The sequence below is a fragment of the Xyrauchen texanus genome, chromosome 26 (assembly GCF_025860055.1).
Source record: "Xyrauchen texanus isolate HMW12.3.18 chromosome 26, RBS_HiC_50CHRs, whole genome shotgun sequence".
NCBI lineage: Eukaryota > Metazoa > Chordata > Actinopteri > Cypriniformes > Catostomidae > Xyrauchen > Xyrauchen texanus.
Genome location: NC_068301.1, coordinates 32,712,493 through 32,730,986, shown reverse-complemented (window position 1 = coordinate 32,730,986; position 18,494 = coordinate 32,712,493). Strand labels below are relative to the sequence as shown.

Here is an 18,494-nt window from a genome sequence, read left to right as displayed (position 1 = left end):
TACTAAAATAGAACTGGGTGCAGCACCTGCGACTTTAAGCTTAGAAACCAAACACAAACCTCTGGATGACAAGTGTTTTCGTCATAAAATACACTGAATGTGAAACACAATCGTATTGATGGTAAGCCTATATCAGGGTCTTTGTCCAACTTTGGATGTGTTGGGTGTGTTGAGAATTCTAGCATGCAGTTGTTGTTTTTCTGCTTTGACATGAATATTTAGTGTTATATTATTTAATTTTTCAAATATTTGGACTCTTAAGCCAAACTGTACAAATGTCATTGTATTAAAAAACTAAATATGTAATAAAGTGGTATTGAGAGTGTGTTGCACAAGTACTTATTTCAAGCATTTTCAAAAATAGGTTTGCTAGGTTTTAAATCAGGGGCGTAACAGTCAATTTAAATGTGGGGGGTGACAGCTGTCAGTAAGTAGCTCGCACAGACCCAACATTAACAGTGCAGTATTAATTTATTACATAATATATAAATATTAATATAGAAGTATGATATAAGTATTATATTAATGTATACATATTATTTACTTTTAATATTTGTAATATTTTATAGATTCAAGTATTGTAAAATAATTGCAAAATCTTCACAAAATTAGCTGCAAAAATAAAGGGCATCTTGTAAAGCAATTGCTTCTGTTTCACACATGACAATAAAAGACTGAGCACAAGCTGGCCCTGAAAAAAGCATTTACTCAATTCCAATAATGACAATTGTGCATGTGAAATTTGTTTTTTCATTGTGGTCTTTAAAAGTATCTCAAGTGGCTCGAGTGTTTTGACTGCGCTCACCAAAATTCATTCAGATCCATTTAATGATTCAGTGACTATTTCTGCAAAATACCAGAAGGTGCTGACAAATGAGTGTCTTGAGTGACATTAATTAGTCACTGAATCAAAGATCAAAAGAAAATTATAATCCTTTACAATTTGTATGTCTACAGACCTACAAAGAGACTTTACTAAAGGTTTTAAGCATTATAAGAACAAAGTTTGTGAGCTGCTGAGCATGAGTTTTAACAAAAGACAACAATAATAGTCTTATAATAATTATAATGAGTTTGAATAATGTCTGTACATTTTCATGTATAAAAAAAGCATGTCTATATATCTATTCACTTCAGAAAAATGCATGTGTTCTAAAAATCTTTTTTCCTACAGGTTGTCGAGTGCACACCAACATAGAGGTAAAAAAACAGGAGCTGATATTAAAAATAGCTTTACATATTGAACACTGATCTAGTAATCTGCTTGAAACTGATCAAACTTTTGCCTCACAAACATAATGTAAAAAGAATAACTTAATGAAGACTCATGCGCTGATATAAACTCCACTTACAATGTGTGCTCAAAATTTCAGCATTTCACGTAGAGGTTGACTGATAATGGATTTTACCGGTACCGATAAATAAGTTGGGCAGTACCTGCCGATAGCCGATTAATTAACCGATAGTTTTTAAAACTGATACTGAATGAAAAATAACACTCAAAGTAAAATAGTGCTGAACTTTACTTAAAAAATAAACAGTACTGACCGAACAATGAAAATATATTGTACTTTTTAAATGAAATAAATATATAAATATTAATATATATTAACTAATATTTGAATGTTAATATCAGCTGATTTAGTCCACAAGAGCGCAATAAATATATAAACCATTCAGCACCATTGTATTATTGTACAGAGCATTCCTATCCTGGCTGTTAAAAAAAAAAAACATTTAATTTTCTACTAATGTACATAAAATAATTTAATAAATAGGTTTTAGTCTGTCCATATTCGCAAATGTTAAGTCAAAAGTAAAATGGTGGGAAAATGCTTCAATAGACAGTTCACATGGTGTTACACTTGCACTGATTCCTACTACTCCAGACTCAAACTTCATAATAACAGCAAATACCACATTGTTTTTTATTCAGTACAGTTGAATGTAGGGTAGTAATATTCACAGACAGCAGTGGTATTCGGCTGAACTCGGTGGTGAAGCGGCTCAGACTATAAGCACGTGTTCTCGAGACACATATTTCCAAGTTGAACATCTTTCTTGACTAAGCATTTAAACAACTCTTCTGAGAAATGCTTATAAGTGAGAAAGACTCAACGGCCAAAGACCTCCACCAACTGTAAGGGGCTGTTCACACCAAACACTGTTGCAACCATCCATTTGTTTTTCTATGTAAACGCATTAGACAAACGTGTTTGTTCCGCTTTGTTTTTGTTTATTCAGTATCTCGTGCAGGAGTGCTGTTTATTTGTCAAATTGTTCTGACCGCTTGAGGTTAGTTTTAATGTTAGCGTCCTCTCAGCCTTGTCGGCAAACATGCTGCAGTTCTCTATTAATGCAGGATCTAGTCAACAATTGAATTACTTTATAATGATATGATAAAGTGTACTGTATACATACCTTTTAGTTGTTGATGTTTTAAATCCACATCGAAAGTGTTGCACTCCATACAGAGTTTAGTCTCATGTGTCAAAACAAACACCACAAGGCATCATTGAAGCCTCTAGAGGCCGCTCTCATACTGTATAATGACAGCGGACCCTTCCCAGATGCTCCAGCACCAGACGCAATGGGGCAAATGTTCCTCATCTCTAGATTATTTTAGATCAACATCAATGCCGATAAAAAACAATGGTAAATTAGCATTGTTGAAAGCAACTTTGTAGAAATGAACGGAGCCGTGTTGATTAGACTGTCTGACTGACGGCCTATTATGTAAGGGTTGTTTCGGCTCCTGAAACTCACCTGTGATTGGCTGGATGGTCGCTCAATCAGCCCAAAGTAACAAAACACAAAGAATACTGTATATAAATCCACCATTTGGACTCGGTATGGGTTTAGCTTGAAAAAGTGCAAGAGATAAAAATCACCTTTTTAAAGAGTACGGGGGACGTGTTTCCCACTTTGTCTGTGGCTGCTACGCCCTTGTTTTAAATAATAGATTAAGTGTCAAAATACTTTTTGGAATTATGAAACTATTGACCTTAAATTATTTGTTGGCACTCTCTGAAGAGAGAACTTCATTACCACTATAACTGAGAACTCCATCTGCCATATTAAGGAATATTTGTAGTAGATCTGAGTCAATTCTCCAGTGCGAGTCATTACATTAGGGTGGCCTGTATATATACCGATGTATCTATTTGCTATGTTTAAATGTACATTTTAATGTCAAACAACATGTCACATTTTGTCATTAAGATATTAATGGTCTTGAAATCGTAGGAGAATGTTTTCACCACCTCTCTTAAACATTTGGACTGTTTGGTTACACCTACCATTGTTCGACATTACAATCTTCATTGTCTCTGAATCTTTCCTCTGTAGTGTTCTTAATAGATTTTAATGACTCTTAATACAAACTGACCTTATTTGACCATGAAGATAAACAATGATAGTGGAAGTGGGTTTGTGATGGCTAATCATGTCTCTAGAGGTTTTACCTCTTCATTGTGTACAAAGAGAGAATTACGTAATGTTTGTAGCAACAGAGTTTTTAGAAATAATTACATATATACACTCACCTAAATGATTATTAGGAACACCTGTTCAATTTCTCATTAATGCAGTTATCTAATCAACCAATCACATGGCAGTTGCTTCAATGCATTTAGGGGTGTGGTCCTGGTCAAGACAATCTCCTGAACTCCAAACTGAATGTCAGAATGGGAAAGAAAGGTGATTTAAGCAATTTTGAGCGTGGCATGGTTGTTGGTGCCAGACGGGCTGGTCTGAGTATTTCACAGTCTGCTCAGTTACTGGGATTTTCACGCATAACCATTTCTAGGGTTTACAAAGAATGGTTTGAAAAGGGAAAAACATCCAGTATGCGGCAGTCCTGTGTGCGAAAATGCCTTGTTGATGCTAGAGGTCAGAGGAGAATGGGCCGACTGATTCAAGCTGATAGAAGAGCAACTTTGCCTGAAATAACCACTCGTTACAACCGAGGTATGCAGCAAAGCATTTGTGAAGCCACAACACGCACAACCTTGAGGCGTATGTGCTACAACAGCAGACCCCACCGGGTACCACTCATCTCCACTACAAATAGGAAAAAAAGAGGCTACAATTTGCAAGAGCTCACCAAAATTGGACAGTTGAAGACTGGAAAAATGTTGCCTGGTCTGATGAGTCTCGATTTCTGTTGAGACATTCAGATGGTAGAGTCAGAATTTGGCGTAAACAGAATGAGAACATGGATCCATCATGCCTTGTTACCACTGTGCAGGCTGGTGGTGGTGGTGTAATGGTGTGGGAGATGTTTTCTTGGCACACTTTAGGCCCCTTAGTGCCAATTGGGCATCGTTTAAATGCCACGGCCTACCTGAGCATTGTTTCTGACCATGTCCATCCCTTTATGGCCACCATGTACCCATCCTCTGATGGCTACTTCCAGCAGGATAATGCACCATGTCACAAAGCTTGAATCATTTCAAATTGGTTTCTTGAACATGACAATGAGTTCACTGTACTAAAATGGCCCCCACAGTCACCAGATCTCAACCCAGTAGAGCATCTTTGGGATGTGGTGGAACGGAGCTTCGTGCCCTGGATGTGCATCCCACAAATCTCCATCAACTGCAAGATGCTATTCTATCAATATGGGCCAACATTTCTAAAGAATGCTTTCAGCACCTTGTTGAATCAATGCCACGTAGAATTAAGGCAGTTCTGAAGGCTAAAGGGGGTCAAACACAGTATTAGTATGGTGTTCCTAATAATCCTTTAGGTGAGTGTATATATATATATATATATATATATATATATATATATATATATATATATACACACACACACTGGTGGCCAAAGGTTTGGAATAATGTACAGATTTTGCTCTTATGGAAAGAAATTGGTACTTTTGTTCAGCAAAGTGGCATTCAACTGATCACAATGTATAGACAGGACATTAATAACGTGAAAAATGACTATTACAATTTGAAAATGACAGCTTTGCAGATCTTTGGCATTCTAGCTGTCTGTTTGTCCAGATACTCAGGTGATATTTCACCCCACACTTCTTGTAGCACTTGCCATAGATGTGTCTGTCTTGTCGGGCACTTCTCAAGCACCTTACAGTCTAGCTGATCCCACAAATGCTCAATGGAGTTAAGATCCATAACACTCTTTTCCAATTATCTGTATGTCTGTTTCTTTGTCCACTCTAACCTTTTCTTTTTGTTTTCTGTTTCAAAAGTGTCTTTTTCTTTGCAATTCTTCCCATAAGGCCTGCTGCACCCCTGAGTCTTCTCTTTACTGTTGTACATGAAACTGGTGTTGAGCAGGTAGAATTTAATGAAGCTGTCAGCTGAGATCATGCAAGACGTGTATTTCTCAAACTAGAGACTCTGATGTACTTATCCTCTTGTTTAGTTGTACATCTGGCCTTCCACATCTCTTTCTGTCATTGTTAGAGCAGTTGTCCTTTGTCTTTGAAGACTGTATTGTACACCTTTGATTGAAATCTTCAGTTATTTGTCCATTTCAAGCACTGTATAGCCTTCATTCCTCAAAACAATGATTGTCTCATGAGTTTCTAGAGAAAGCTGTTTCTTTTCTGCCATTTTTGTCCTAATACTGATCAGTAATGTCCTGACTATACTTTCTGATCAGTTTAATGCCACTTTAGTGAATTAAAGTACCAATTATCTTCCGAAACATTAAAATCTGTACATTATTCAAATTTTTTGGCTGCCAGTGTATACACATACATAAGTATTTAATGATTATACTGTATATGGATACCATGTCCATTCATTTTTCTATGCATTCTCCGCATGGCTGTGTCTAATTGACAGATACAACAAGAGGGAGAGTGCCTCAGATTACAGAATAAACCCTCTTTTACATAGGTTGTGCAAGATCATTTTAGACAGTTTGTTGGCTTTTGCTTCCTCATTAAACAGAAGTAAACCTGAACTTTTGCTTGCTATGTACTGCTGCTACTCCAGAGCATGTATGAAGAATTAGGCTATAACATATACAGACATACTGTGTTAAGCATGTGGACATACTGCTGCTGCTGAAGAATTAGACAAAATCAAGACTTGCTGCATCAAGCATTTATAACATGCTGCTGCATAGTTAGCCATACATACAATCCCCAAACAAAGCAGGGAAGCTGCTCAAACACATAACATAAAACACAAACCCCTACAAACAAGCTGATCTATCTCCAATACTTGCGCACTGCTGCTGCTCTAAAGAGCCATGTGCACAGTGTGTGCTAGCTAGGTATGCCTTGCCAGCTTGGCCAAATGGCGTAATGCTAATGAACTAAATCTTTATGTGTGACTGTGCCAGCTTAGCTGAATGACTTTGACAACTAATTACCTGATTCATAACGTGTACCTGGACCAAGAAAGCCAAGAACTTCTTTAACTTGTGACTTAGCCTAGCAATGTGTATATTTATTTAAACTAATGACCTAAGATAGCGGTGTGCCTGTGCCAGATTTGGCCAATGCTTACTGTACCTTGTTAAAGGAATGTTCCGACATCAATACAAGTTGAGCTCAATCTACAGCATTTGTGGCATAATGTTGATTACCCCAAAAAATTGTTTTGACTTGTTTCTCCTTTTCTTTTATGAAAGCAAAATTCAAGGTTACAGTGAGGCACTTACAATAGAAGTGAATGTGGCCAATTTTTGGAGGGTTGAAAGGCAGAAATGTGAAGCTTATAATTTTATAAAAGCACTTAAATTAATTCTACTGTTAAAATTTGTGTGTTATTTTAGCTGGAAAGTTGTTTAAATCATAATTTTTATAGTCGTTTTAGGGTTTGTTTACATTAAATCAACATGGTAACGAAGTTGTAAAATTGGCAATAACTTTATACATTTCCTTTAAAGACACATTTCTATGCGTCATGGCCAAAAGTATTAAAAGATACTGGCTTACAGTATCTGCAAAACTGAGAAATTTAAATGTTAGACAAAGAGAGAATAAATTAGTTGATTGGCTACCCGATTACGTGTAAAAGTATCTGTCAGCTTCCACCATGTGAGATCATTTGCTTCACATATCACATGAGTGAACAGTTTGGATAAGAGATATCAAGTTCAAAGAACCAGATCAGCTGGCATCATGTAGAGTTTCATGCCTGAACTTTAGAATGTATTCAGGTTGATTCAGTGAATTAAATCATATTTTTAAGTTATATAAAACCAGTTTCTATAGATGATACCACATGAAGCAAAAATGTTTTGGTTAACATTTTTTCAGTGTTCAGAGGAGTTTGGCGGTAAACTTGAAAGAATAAAGACAGAAAAGTATTGGGAAAGAACTCATCAGTGTTCAGGTGTTTATTTAAACTTGTACCTGATCTTTTGTGTATGGAGCCCAGTTTCTTGAGTAACACCACTCTATGCCTATATAAGCTGTGCTATTTACAGTTATAATGTAGTATATATAACTAGTTATAATGTCTCTGTTTTGCATTTTTTTATTATTATTTAGTTTATTAATAATTTAGTCATTCATTTCAGACTATTGTCCAATTATCATCTTAACAATCTGAGTGAAAGGTTTAATTGTAGTTGCATTTGGTCATTTAGTTTTGCTTTAATTACATAATCCACTCAAGATGGCTTGTGCAAAGCCTGATGATGATCCATGTGTGCCAGAAGTCTTAACTTTTTTCTAAGAGTGAACATGGTCAATGCTACAAATTAGCTTTTTGTGATCTAGAAATACTGCAGAATCTTGAATGTTTCTTATACACTGTTTATGTCATAACATTTGATTTTTAATGTTTTTCAAAATGCAAAAAATGTGTTTATTTCCAATTTTACATCAAATAAAATCCCAAATATTCAATGTGGTTCCAGACTGTTAGTCTCCAGACTATAAATATGTTTACTATGAATTTTGTGTAATAAAAGGCTCATAATTACTTGCCACATATAATAGTGTTGGAGAGTAGGCTCTGTTAGCCAAACTGCATTAATGAATAACCACATTGCTGTAATAAGTTTGGAATTTCACGGCTGTGTATTCATTTTGCAAGGGCACAGAAACCTAAATAAATTAATCAATAAATACAAATAAACAAAATCATATTTCATCATGATACTGTATGCAGTTTATTAAGTGTCGCTATGGTGAATAAATATTTTTTGGTAACATATTGTATTTCAGAAGTTTTGTAAGTTGCATAACATATCTCAACAGATTTTCCCACAGAAAGTATACATGAGTGTATATGATAATACAAATGCAATACAAATGAAATTACGTTTACAAATTTATGCCCTTGAAATCAGGAGATACAAAAGAGCAGACCACCACATGTTGTTTCAGAAATATAGCCTTTAAAATCCTCAGATTAGTCATGCTAATGTAAGAGCTCTACTCTTTTACTGTAGCCTGTACATTATTAACGCAACAGTTATATAAGAGTTAAGATATGAGGGAGACCAGGGCTAGGTGTTATATTTGAGAAATTGCCACAGGGGCTATATATCAGTAACTATTAGGGTTTTAGTAAAAATTCCAATTCAATGAATGTTAATTTTCTCCAGCAGTGAGGTTTTGTAGGTTGGTTTTAAACACCTACAGTTCAAAGCTGTTGACTAAAATCCTCCAAACTAAAGCTTCTATTCCAATCATCAAATTTTTCTTTGTTATAGCTCATGGGTAAACAAGTGAACACACTAAAACCATACTGGGATACATTAAGGCAGGAGGCACTATGGTCTAAGAACATGGGAATATTCTCACATATATAGGTCAGGGTAGATTGTAACAAAGTTAAGTAAAGTTACTGCTAAGTATTAACAGTATTTGGCAATTTAATAATTGCATTTTCTTTTTTTGCTAAAACAATGGTTTAATATCTTTTTATGTTACCTTCAAAAAACATGTTATCATTTTATTTTCATGAATTCATTGTGCTTCATAATTGGTTTACTAAATAGTAAACCAATTATGAAGCACAATGAATTCATGAAAATAAAATGATTTAAATAAATGATGCTGAAAAGCCTTGAAATAGTCTAATACATTTAACTACAGATATGTTGTGGAACATATTTCATAAACAAAACAAAACTGTTCAAAGTATTCTTCTCAAACGAGTGTAAATAAACAGCAAAACGAAACAAAACAAACAAAACAAAACTGTTCAAAATATTCTTCTCAAACGAGTGCAAATAAACAGCAAAACAAACAAAACAAAACTGTACAAAGTATTCTTCTCAAATGAGAGTAAATAAACAACAAAACAAAATAAAACTGTTCAAAGTATTCTTCTCAACTGAGAGTAAATAAACAGCTAAAGAAAACAAAACAAAACTCTTCAAAGTATTCTTCTCAACTGAGAGTAAATAAACAGCAAAACGAAACAAAACAAAACTGTTCAAAGTATTGTTCTCAAATTAGTGTAAATAAACAGCAAAACGAAACAAAACAAACAAAACAAAACTGTTCAAAGTATTCTTCTCAAACGAGTGTAAATAAACAGCAAAACGAAACAAAACAAACAAAACAAAACTGTTCAAAGTATTCTTCTCAAACGAGTGCAAATAAACAGCAAAACGAAACAAAACAAACAAAACAAAACTGTTCAACGTATTCTTCTCAAACGAGTGCAAATAAACAGCAAAATGAAACAAAACAAAACTGTTCAAAGTATTGTTCTCAAACAAGTGTAAATTATCAGCAAAACGAAACAAAACAAACAAAACAAAACTGTTCAAAATATTCTTCTCAAATGAGTGCAAATAAACAGCAAAACGAAACAAAACAAACAAAACAAAACTGTTCAAAATATTCTTCTCAAACGAGTGCAAATAAACAGCAAAACGAAACAAAACAAACAAAACAAAACTGTTCAAAGTATTCTTCTCAAATTAGTGTAAATAAACAGCAGCTTGCCATTGTTACATCTTATACATTTCTACATTTTGCCAAAATAATGGTCTAAATTTAACTCTATCCTTTTTCCGTGGCAATAATGGAGGGAATTTTCGGAATATTTTTATAGTCAAGACTTCAAGGAATGTGCCTACACAGAAATTGACTGTCAAAAATAAACCTTGTCTGTGAAATAGTCACTGGAATAAAAAGTGTGACAGCTAGCCCCAGTATCCCCAAAATATTGAGATTCAAAAGATTGCAGACCCATATCCCTATACCTGTGCTTCATAAATAATACAGAAATAAATATTTCAAAAGCAGTCCATTCATTCTAAAAGCTGAGTATAATACTTCTATTATACATGGTAATGATGACACCTTACAGGTCCACATTGCAGAACCTTGAAGAGTGAAGCATCTTCTTTACCATTCTGAACCTTCATTTGCATCGGTTTCTTCATGGCTCTGGAACAAAGACCACATTATTTATATTTATTAAACCGCTCAAAAGTTATTGACAATGTGATGTCACAATTTCTGAAAGATTTCTTAGAAAGGAAACACACGAAATCAGGATTAATATAAAATGCAAAAGATAAAAAATGTTATTAAAAGAAATGATTGAAACTTTTAAACACAATCTATATTTAGTAGCATGGAGCCATTACAACTAAATAGCTATAAATCATTGCCATCCAATATTTGACAATGTAGGAACATAATAGTATTATGTAAAAGAAATGAAAACAGTGTTTAATCCTAATTCAATGCTACCTTTCTGATATATGTTTACTAGCTTTAAATCCCATCGTTATGAAACCACACTGAGCAAGCATTATGCTCACTAATGTAAACAGCTCAGTGAATGGAGAGCTTCACCCCATGGTCCTGAATGCATATGTATAATGGATTTGCATTGTATTGCTGGTTTTTCTTTGTAAAGGTTAGCTCTGCTCTGCCCACAAGAGTTTGCAAGATTGTAAGCCATCATCACAGGCAAACCATCCAGATTCTCCAAACTGATGGCTTGGTATCTGAGTCTAAGAATATTTAAGATTAGTCTTTTCAGATTAAACCCTTTCAAATAAAATATCATTATTATGAAAATGAAACCTTTCTATGTTTATGAAATGTTGATCTATAAAAAAAGTTTTACAAGCATTGTTATGAAGATATGTGTCGGTCAATCAGTTAATTATTGCCTAACATTCACACAAACATCACGCCTGATTACTATGAACTATTTGTCTCAGGCTGGTTTACTGTAGATGTTTTTTTTTATTGAAATATTCTTATAAGGGGTTAACTTACATCACTTACAGTGGCATCCTGGTTATCATCTGCCTGAGTTTAGCACATACATCCCTGGATGGTTTCCAATCAGTCCTTGCGGTTCTCCCTGCTAAACAGAAGACACAGCCTGGGTCAATGATCAGGTCTATCAGCTATTGTTATAGTTAACTGACATGTAAGATGTCCCAAAAACACAATGTGGAGCTTAAAAATCATGATCATTGCCTATCTTACCACAAATAAAGTTGATTGTTTCTTTAAAGTGTAATGAACCTCAAGAACGACATAATGAATGCATTTCTATAGAATATCTAAAAAAACAACTGTCAGTGTCGTACGGATTTTCAGTATGTCTCAGATCATCTTGATTTTGAAAGACATGAACATATAACAGGCAGACAAAATGAAGGGTAATAGAGCTATTCTTACAGCGACTGGGAGGTTTGGATCCATCTGAGGTGAGTGCGGATTGTATGCAGGATTGGCGAGATGTTCTTTGAAAGACGTTCTCTCATAAGGTGCATGTTCTGTCAGCTTTGTAGTTTCTTGCTTTTTGTGTTTCCTCCCACAACACCAACAACATATCTGAAGAGAGAATTGAGAGATCCCATTTTACATACATCAGCATGATATACGAGTAAAATCCTCTACAAAGTGTTTGAACTGCAAGACTTTCCCATTACAGTGTTACCATTCTTTTATTTTGATTTGTTGGTCTAGGTTAACTGTCATGAACGGTATTCAAGCAGATGTTTAAATCTTCAACCGTTTTGAAATAGGGTTGGGCAAAATCCCCAAACTTTCACTTCATGAGTTGGAATTTAAATCTAATTGGCCATGCCCCTGATGTTGAATTGGAATGATAGGAAGAGGAATGAATAGCAATGAAATGACAACACATGTGAGTCAAAACATTCCAGTAATGAATATAAACACAAACTGAACTGTAGCAAAATGCCACAGTCCCTCCTTTTAATCTCACTATAATAATCTATTTTTGCTGCATTGTGACAGAAAATCATGAATTTTATGTTTTTAATATGTAAGTATGGATAAGTGTATTTATTAATAACATGTAAGTTCAAATGATCACTATTTGGTAGGTATTGCATGAACTCGCCCTATTTGTTCATGTTGTTATAAATGCATATTAATTATTTATAATACATCTGTAAATCCTTTGTTAGTCCTTAATTAACCCCTTTATAAACCTTTAACAAAGGAAACTTTTTTTTCTCCCCTTTTCTCTCCCCAATTCCCATTGCTCTCTAAGTCCTCGTGGTGGTGTAGTAACTGGCCTCAATATGGGTGGCGGAGGACGAATCTCAGTTGTCTCCATTTCTGAGATGTAAATCCGCGCATTTTATCACATGGCTTGTTGAGCATGTTACCGCAGAGACGTAGCGCGTGTGGAGGCTTCACGCTATTCTCCATCATATCCACTCACAACTCACCAAGCGCCCCACCGAGAGTGAACCACATTATAGCGACCGTGAGGAGGTTACCCCATGTGACTCCACCCTCACTAGCAACCGGGCCAATTTGGTTGCTTAGGAGACCTGGGTGGAGTCACTCAACACGCCCTGGATTCAAACTCACGACTCTAGGTGTGGTAGTCAGCATCAATACTCGCTGAGCTACCCAAACCCCAACAAAGGGAACATTTATATAAAGTGTTACTAATCTAGTTGGTAACATTGATTATTAATATAATCTAATGTTTCAGGAAATACCCCATATGATTACAGGTAATTCCTACAAAGAAATTATTATTTATAAATATTATCGATGACACTTACGTCGGTTTAATTATTTTAAATTTTGTTCCATTTTAATTCTACTTCCTTAAATTCAAAGTTTGACAAACAATTCTGTATTTCTAGCCACCTCAATTCAAATTCAGTAATTCAATTCTGAATGATTCACAACCCTGCTTTGAAAGCAACTTATAAAACTATAAAGTTTGTTGTTTTACCAGTAGTATGAGAAGGATGATGAGGAGCAGTAGGATGACGCATGCCAGCACTAGTAAAGCAATGGCCCAACCAGGAATCCCATAATAATAAAAATTATGTGTCACTGTGTCAGCGGCGGGATTTTGTCCCGAAGGTATCGTTCTTGCTGTGGCCCCACCCAAGTCCTTGATTGCAGAGTGAGTTGTTCTAGACATAGGAGTTGTCTGAGCATCATTCTTCGGAAAATACCAGATCGGTGTGAATGTTTCTGCATAGGAAGTTACATTTAAGAATTAATGTTTGTATTCAAATAATGGTCTCAGCTTTCTAAAGAAAAATTATATTTTGCAAATATTTGCCTCATCTCCACACTAATACATTTCTTTTGAAAATGCATTGATTTCGCTACGTTTGCACCTCTTATCCGCACTAGAATAGCGTAGCGAAAAAGTTTTACAAAATGAAAACGGATTAGTGTGGATGTGTTTCAGTGTTCTTTCAAAGAGGCAACAGTTTAAATGTTTTTTAATCATTTGAAGGAACTGTCTTGACTGAACTTAAAATGTCAATTTGCCATGAATTAAAATCTAACATCATTTTATTACTTATTTAGATTAAGTAACTCTGAGAAGATTGCATAAACCTAAACAAAAAATGTAATGCAAATGCTTCCCTTTATTTACATGGTTTTAAATTGTTCAATATTATGTGCCTCATCTAATGTATTCTATTAGAAATGTACAGGTCAAAGAACTATTGTAAACATATGAGCACTCATGAGACAAAACACATTCAAGAACTACTATTAAATGTCACATACAGACATCTGTGATAGCTCTAGACTCTGTAAAGAGCGAAACAAAAATGTGTACATGGGCCGAGGTCAATGACTCTTTCTGCCTGTCTATCATTGTGCGCGTTCTCATAGTATTAATTAGTTGCAGTGAATTATTGAAGCTTAATGTCATTTTTATGCCATTTTGTTCATAACAGTTGTCAGATGAGGGCGCTATTTTTCTGCTGTTGTTTTTGACAGCCGATTCTGATTGTGTGGGTCTCATTAAGCTCATTTGTTATCTTTGTAGTAGGGGTTTTGGAAAAGGGGGTATGGCTAATCCAACTGTTCGCTTACAGGACATTCAAGTAGAGTTGCAATTATTTTCAGCATTATTAACTTAATATTTAGAATCATTTTTGGAAAAGATGTGTGTATACTTACCACCGGTGAACTGTTTGTTAATTTTAAGCCCGTTTGGTTGAGGATTTTTTTCAATGGCCAAAACGAACAAATTTTTGACCACAAAATGGTTGATAAAAATGGTCTTAAATGAAATGCTGCAATTCGCGATCACAGACCCCTCTCTGTAATCAAACAAGAATCACAATATTGGCAAATGAGTGATTATTATAACATAAAATGCATTAACATTAATGCATTTACATTAGTATCCTCATTTCATTTAGGACTAATTGACAAAAATAAGCTTTACCTGAACTGCATGTCTGTCACTCCTCTGTAGCTGTCATTTGTGCCACAGGTAGAGCAATTATATATGATGTTCAGCTGTGAAGGTTTAACAAGATCATATTTAGAAATTTGTTTTATGATAAAGAAATGTCCACAAAATGAACAGTGATGAATGGTCTGCACTTATATAGCACTTTTTTAACCTTAGCAGTTTTCAAAGTGCTTTACACCGTGACTTATTCCCCCATACACACACACATTCATACACCAATGGCGGCACAGATGCCATGCAAGGCGCTAGTCTGCCATTGGGAGCAACTTAGACTTCAGTGTCTTGCCCAAGGACACTTTGGCATGTGAAGTCATGTGGGCCGGGAATTGGACCGCCAAACCTGCGATTAGTGGCCGACTGGTTCTACCACCTGAGCCACAGTTTTATCTCCAGTTTTTAAAGATTTTATACTCCACAATATCCCTGTCCTTTTATAGTCCTGTAACCCTCAGCAGCTGCCCTTCAAATCCCTCACAGAGCATTCAGACATATTTTACAGTGTCAGTGTTACAGTTGCCTAATTATGTGAGTAATAGGGTAATAAGTAGGCAACTGAACAACATGTATTAAATATATTTATTTTGTGGAGCACTTTGTAATCACATTTATTTGTAATATACAATGTACCATTGGCATGTTTTACACTTGTTACAATCTTTCTCATTCAATATAACTGACGTTCATTAATCAGAGATTCATTGGTAAGACTTACAGCTCCAGCCACCTCTGCATACATCTGCTTGTAATCTTTAGTGGCCGGGTTGAGGAGCGAGTCATTGAAGACACGGTTGGTGATCTCCATGCTGAGGAAAAATGAATACGTGGGCATGGAGTAGTTCTGCGGGGCCGCCTGCATTGCTTGAAGAATATCTAAAATGGTGATGGGCTGAGCACCTAAAAGGTTCAGGAACAGACTTTAAGAAATGTAACATGAATTGCTCAAGCATTGTCATATGGATAACTCCAGCGTCTGCATTACAGTGATACTTTGCCTTTCATTACTTTTTATTGTTCAGTTATTTGACAGAAATGAAATGAGAGAAATGTCTGTTCTAGAAATAGTCAGGATGTAAAATGTTGCTCTTTGTGCCAAACATTTACCGATATATTAGTCTATCACTATTAACCTCAATTCATTTTAATAAATAGGCTTTTAGAAAATGCAGTTGGAACATGCCAATTCATTTGTTGATTAATTAGTAATTTACATATAAAAATCTGTTCATGTTTAAATGTTTTATTTTTGTCACAATAAGTTCACTAACCCCACAGTTTCAACCTGTACTTGAAACTCATCTCTATTTAGTATTTTTTTTTATTATTAAATAAAAAAGATTAAGGTCAGATATTTTCTACAAATCATAGATGAGGATGTTTTAAAGAAATATTCCAGGTTTAATACAAGTTAAGTTCAATCAACAGCATTTGTGGTATAATAATAATTCAAAAATACAACTCGTCCCTCATTTTCTTTATTTTAAACAAGCAAAAATGTAGGCACTTACAATGCAAGTGAATGGGACCAATTTTGGAGGGTTTAAAGGCAGAAATGTGAAGTTTTTCATTTTAAAACTTGTGTATTACTTGAACTGTAAAGTTGTTAAAATCATTCTTTTTTTTTTTGGTCATTTAAGGGTTGTAATGACAACAAAGTTGTAAAATTGGCTAAAATGTAACTTTACACAGAAAATATTAGTAACTGATTTCATCACACTAAAATCATGTTAACACACATATAGTTCACATCTTGTGGCTATACTTTTGAAACAGTGAGTATTTTTATGTTTACGGATTGGCCCCATTCACTTCCATTGTAAGTGCCTCACTAAAACTAATTTTCAAAATCGTTTTTTGTGGTAATCAACATTATGCCACAAATACTGTCGATTGACCTTAACTTGTAATTAAACACAGAATATGAATTTAATGCAAAACTAACATGCACATATGATATACTGTATGCACTCAATTTTTCTTATGAAATCATGTAGCCATTTCATTAAATTGAAACTTCATTACTTACTTGATGCAACAAACAGCATGATGCAAAATGCTGCCCCAGTGAAAGGTAACCCAGTCTGCCTCATCCTGAAGAAAAGTGATCTCTGAATGATGTCTGACACCAAAGTCTCAAAAATCAGCTCAAAATTCACAAAATGATGAAGTATTCCTCTGGTTGAATATAAAGTCACTCTGAGCCTCTTGTGTACATTGGTACTGATGGTGAATGAAGTGAAAACTATCATTTGAAGAGCTTTTATCCAGAGGCAGGTTGTCAGCGGATGGATGAAGGTGTGGCTTCACGGGGCATGGGCAAAAGCCAAAAGTTGCAACGAATAATGAATCATATTCTGATTCTTTTGTTTTACTCTCCTCTTTTCCATTGTTCATCATGATCTGGCATCAAAGTTTGTTTGACCTGCGCTCGCTACACCACCTTGAAATATGATTGCGTCAAATCGGTATAAACTTGGCTATATTTGGCCAGGGGATAATGTGACAATGGTCTGCTGCACCTTACTGAGAGGGATATCTTGGCTCACTGCACAGGATGTGTTGTCATGGAAATATAATGCAAACAAGTGAAAATTGGTTTTAATGGCTTTTTAACCACCTTTTAACCCTCATGTTGACCCAAGAACATTTTACCATTCATAATCCATAGGGTCATGACCCAAATCAATCGTAACCCATTACAAATTCATAAATTCATGATTAGGGTACAACACGCTATAGACTCCCTTAAGGAAAATGTGTGGGATTTGCTATAGAAACAATACAGTATATCTTTCAGACCCTAAAGCAGACTCTTTATGTGTACAAATCAACTTGCAACCAATTAAAAACATCACAAGACTTATGGAGCAATTACTCACTTTAAGTCCTATCCATATTTGTGTCTGTGTGGTGATAAAATCTATTGAAAATATAGTGTATCAACAGGGTGGACACAAGAAACATATATCTCTGTCATTTCCTAACCTGATGAGGAGAGAGCTTCAAATAACTCCACACTACTTTTCATATTTCCTTATAGTTACAGGATATAAAATGACTAGTAAAATATAAAATATATAATATAACATTTCTCACACGTAGTTATTATAACCCAATGACTTTCTAGAGATTTCCTTTTTAAGCTGACTTTGGGGTAAGGTTAGTCATTGCAAAACATAAAAACAATAGACATCCTCATTTAGAATAGCTAAGTCTAAAGTCCACAAACTGCATTTGGAACCATCACTCATCCCTTTCTACAGCTTGTGTGTTTTGTTAATAACAGGTTATAACAGTACATTCTTACACTGAGAGGTCTTAATAACATCATCATCTGAAGAGCAAACCTGCTGAAAAATAACACCAACAGAAATTCCAATGGTTTCCACTACAAATGCCATTACATATGTAATGTGTTTTGGGGGGCCATATTCCAATACGGTTTGTATAGGTATGCATTGGTCCATAATGGTCTCCACTGGATATTGCATGCCAACATCCCCTAATCCTTACCAGTAGAGACCTACAGGGAACATAATAATTAAATTAAAAACCCTAAACATTAAAGCTGTTAAAATGTATTTGAGGGTTTCTGTTGTTCTTTTCAGAAGGGAAGTTAGAACACTCTATTGTGTCTAAACAGAATTAGTTCCAATAAAGTGAATTGTCGTGAAAGTTGTAGATGGTGGGACAATCATGCCACCTGCTGAACTAAGTAAATAAATGTTGTACAAAGGTTAATTTGTATGTTGGCTAATAATAGCTCTAGGACATATAGTACATGAATCTGTTGATACACACTGCAATAAAAATTATCATCTTTTTCCCCCTTGTCAGATCTGTATTAAAATA

The 18,494-nt window shown here is 35.0% G+C and overlaps 1 protein-coding gene across 3 annotated transcripts; it reads right to left on the bottom strand.

Moving 5' to 3' along the window:
* Positions 1 to 9,489: 9,489 nt before the first annotated feature.
* si:dkeyp-92c9.4 (mucin-1) lies at positions 9,490 to 16,856 on the bottom strand. Of its 3 annotated transcripts, none has more exons than XM_052093426.1 (8): positions 16,669 to 16,856; positions 15,358 to 15,539; positions 14,616 to 14,689; positions 14,345 to 14,487; positions 13,146 to 13,393; positions 11,600 to 11,755; positions 11,189 to 11,279; positions 9,490 to 10,342 (listed from the first exon to the last, which is right to left on the bottom strand). In XM_052093426.1, the coding sequence occupies exons 1-7, from the start codon at positions 16,730 to 16,732 to the stop codon at positions 11,214 to 11,216; spliced, it is 933 nt and encodes a 310-aa protein (XP_051949386.1). In that variant the 5' UTR covers positions 16,733 to 16,856; the 3' UTR covers positions 9,490 to 10,342; positions 11,189 to 11,213. The 3 variants fall into 3 exon arrangements, with proteins under 3 accessions (XP_051949386.1, XP_051949387.1, XP_051949388.1); XM_052093427.1 differs by having other exon boundaries at positions 11,198 to 11,279; XM_052093428.1 differs by having other exon boundaries at positions 11,189 to 11,276.
* Positions 16,857 to 18,494: the final 1,638 nt, after the last annotated feature.

Bases quoted from the DNA above. Each gene is read 5' to 3' on its own strand.
- si:dkeyp-92c9.4 (XM_052093426.1), bottom strand. From the start codon at position 16,732: ATGAGGCAGACTGGGTTACCTTTCACTGGGGCAGCATTTTGCATCATG. The intron at 15,540-16,668 runs GTAAGTAATGAA...TGAACCTTTTAG, and splicing joins CATGCTGTTTGTTGCATCAA to GTGCTCAGCCCATCACCATT. The intron at 11,756-13,145 runs GTAAAACAACAA...TTCTCTCTTCAG, and splicing joins TCATCCTTCTCATACTACTG to ATATGTTGTTGGTGTTGTGG.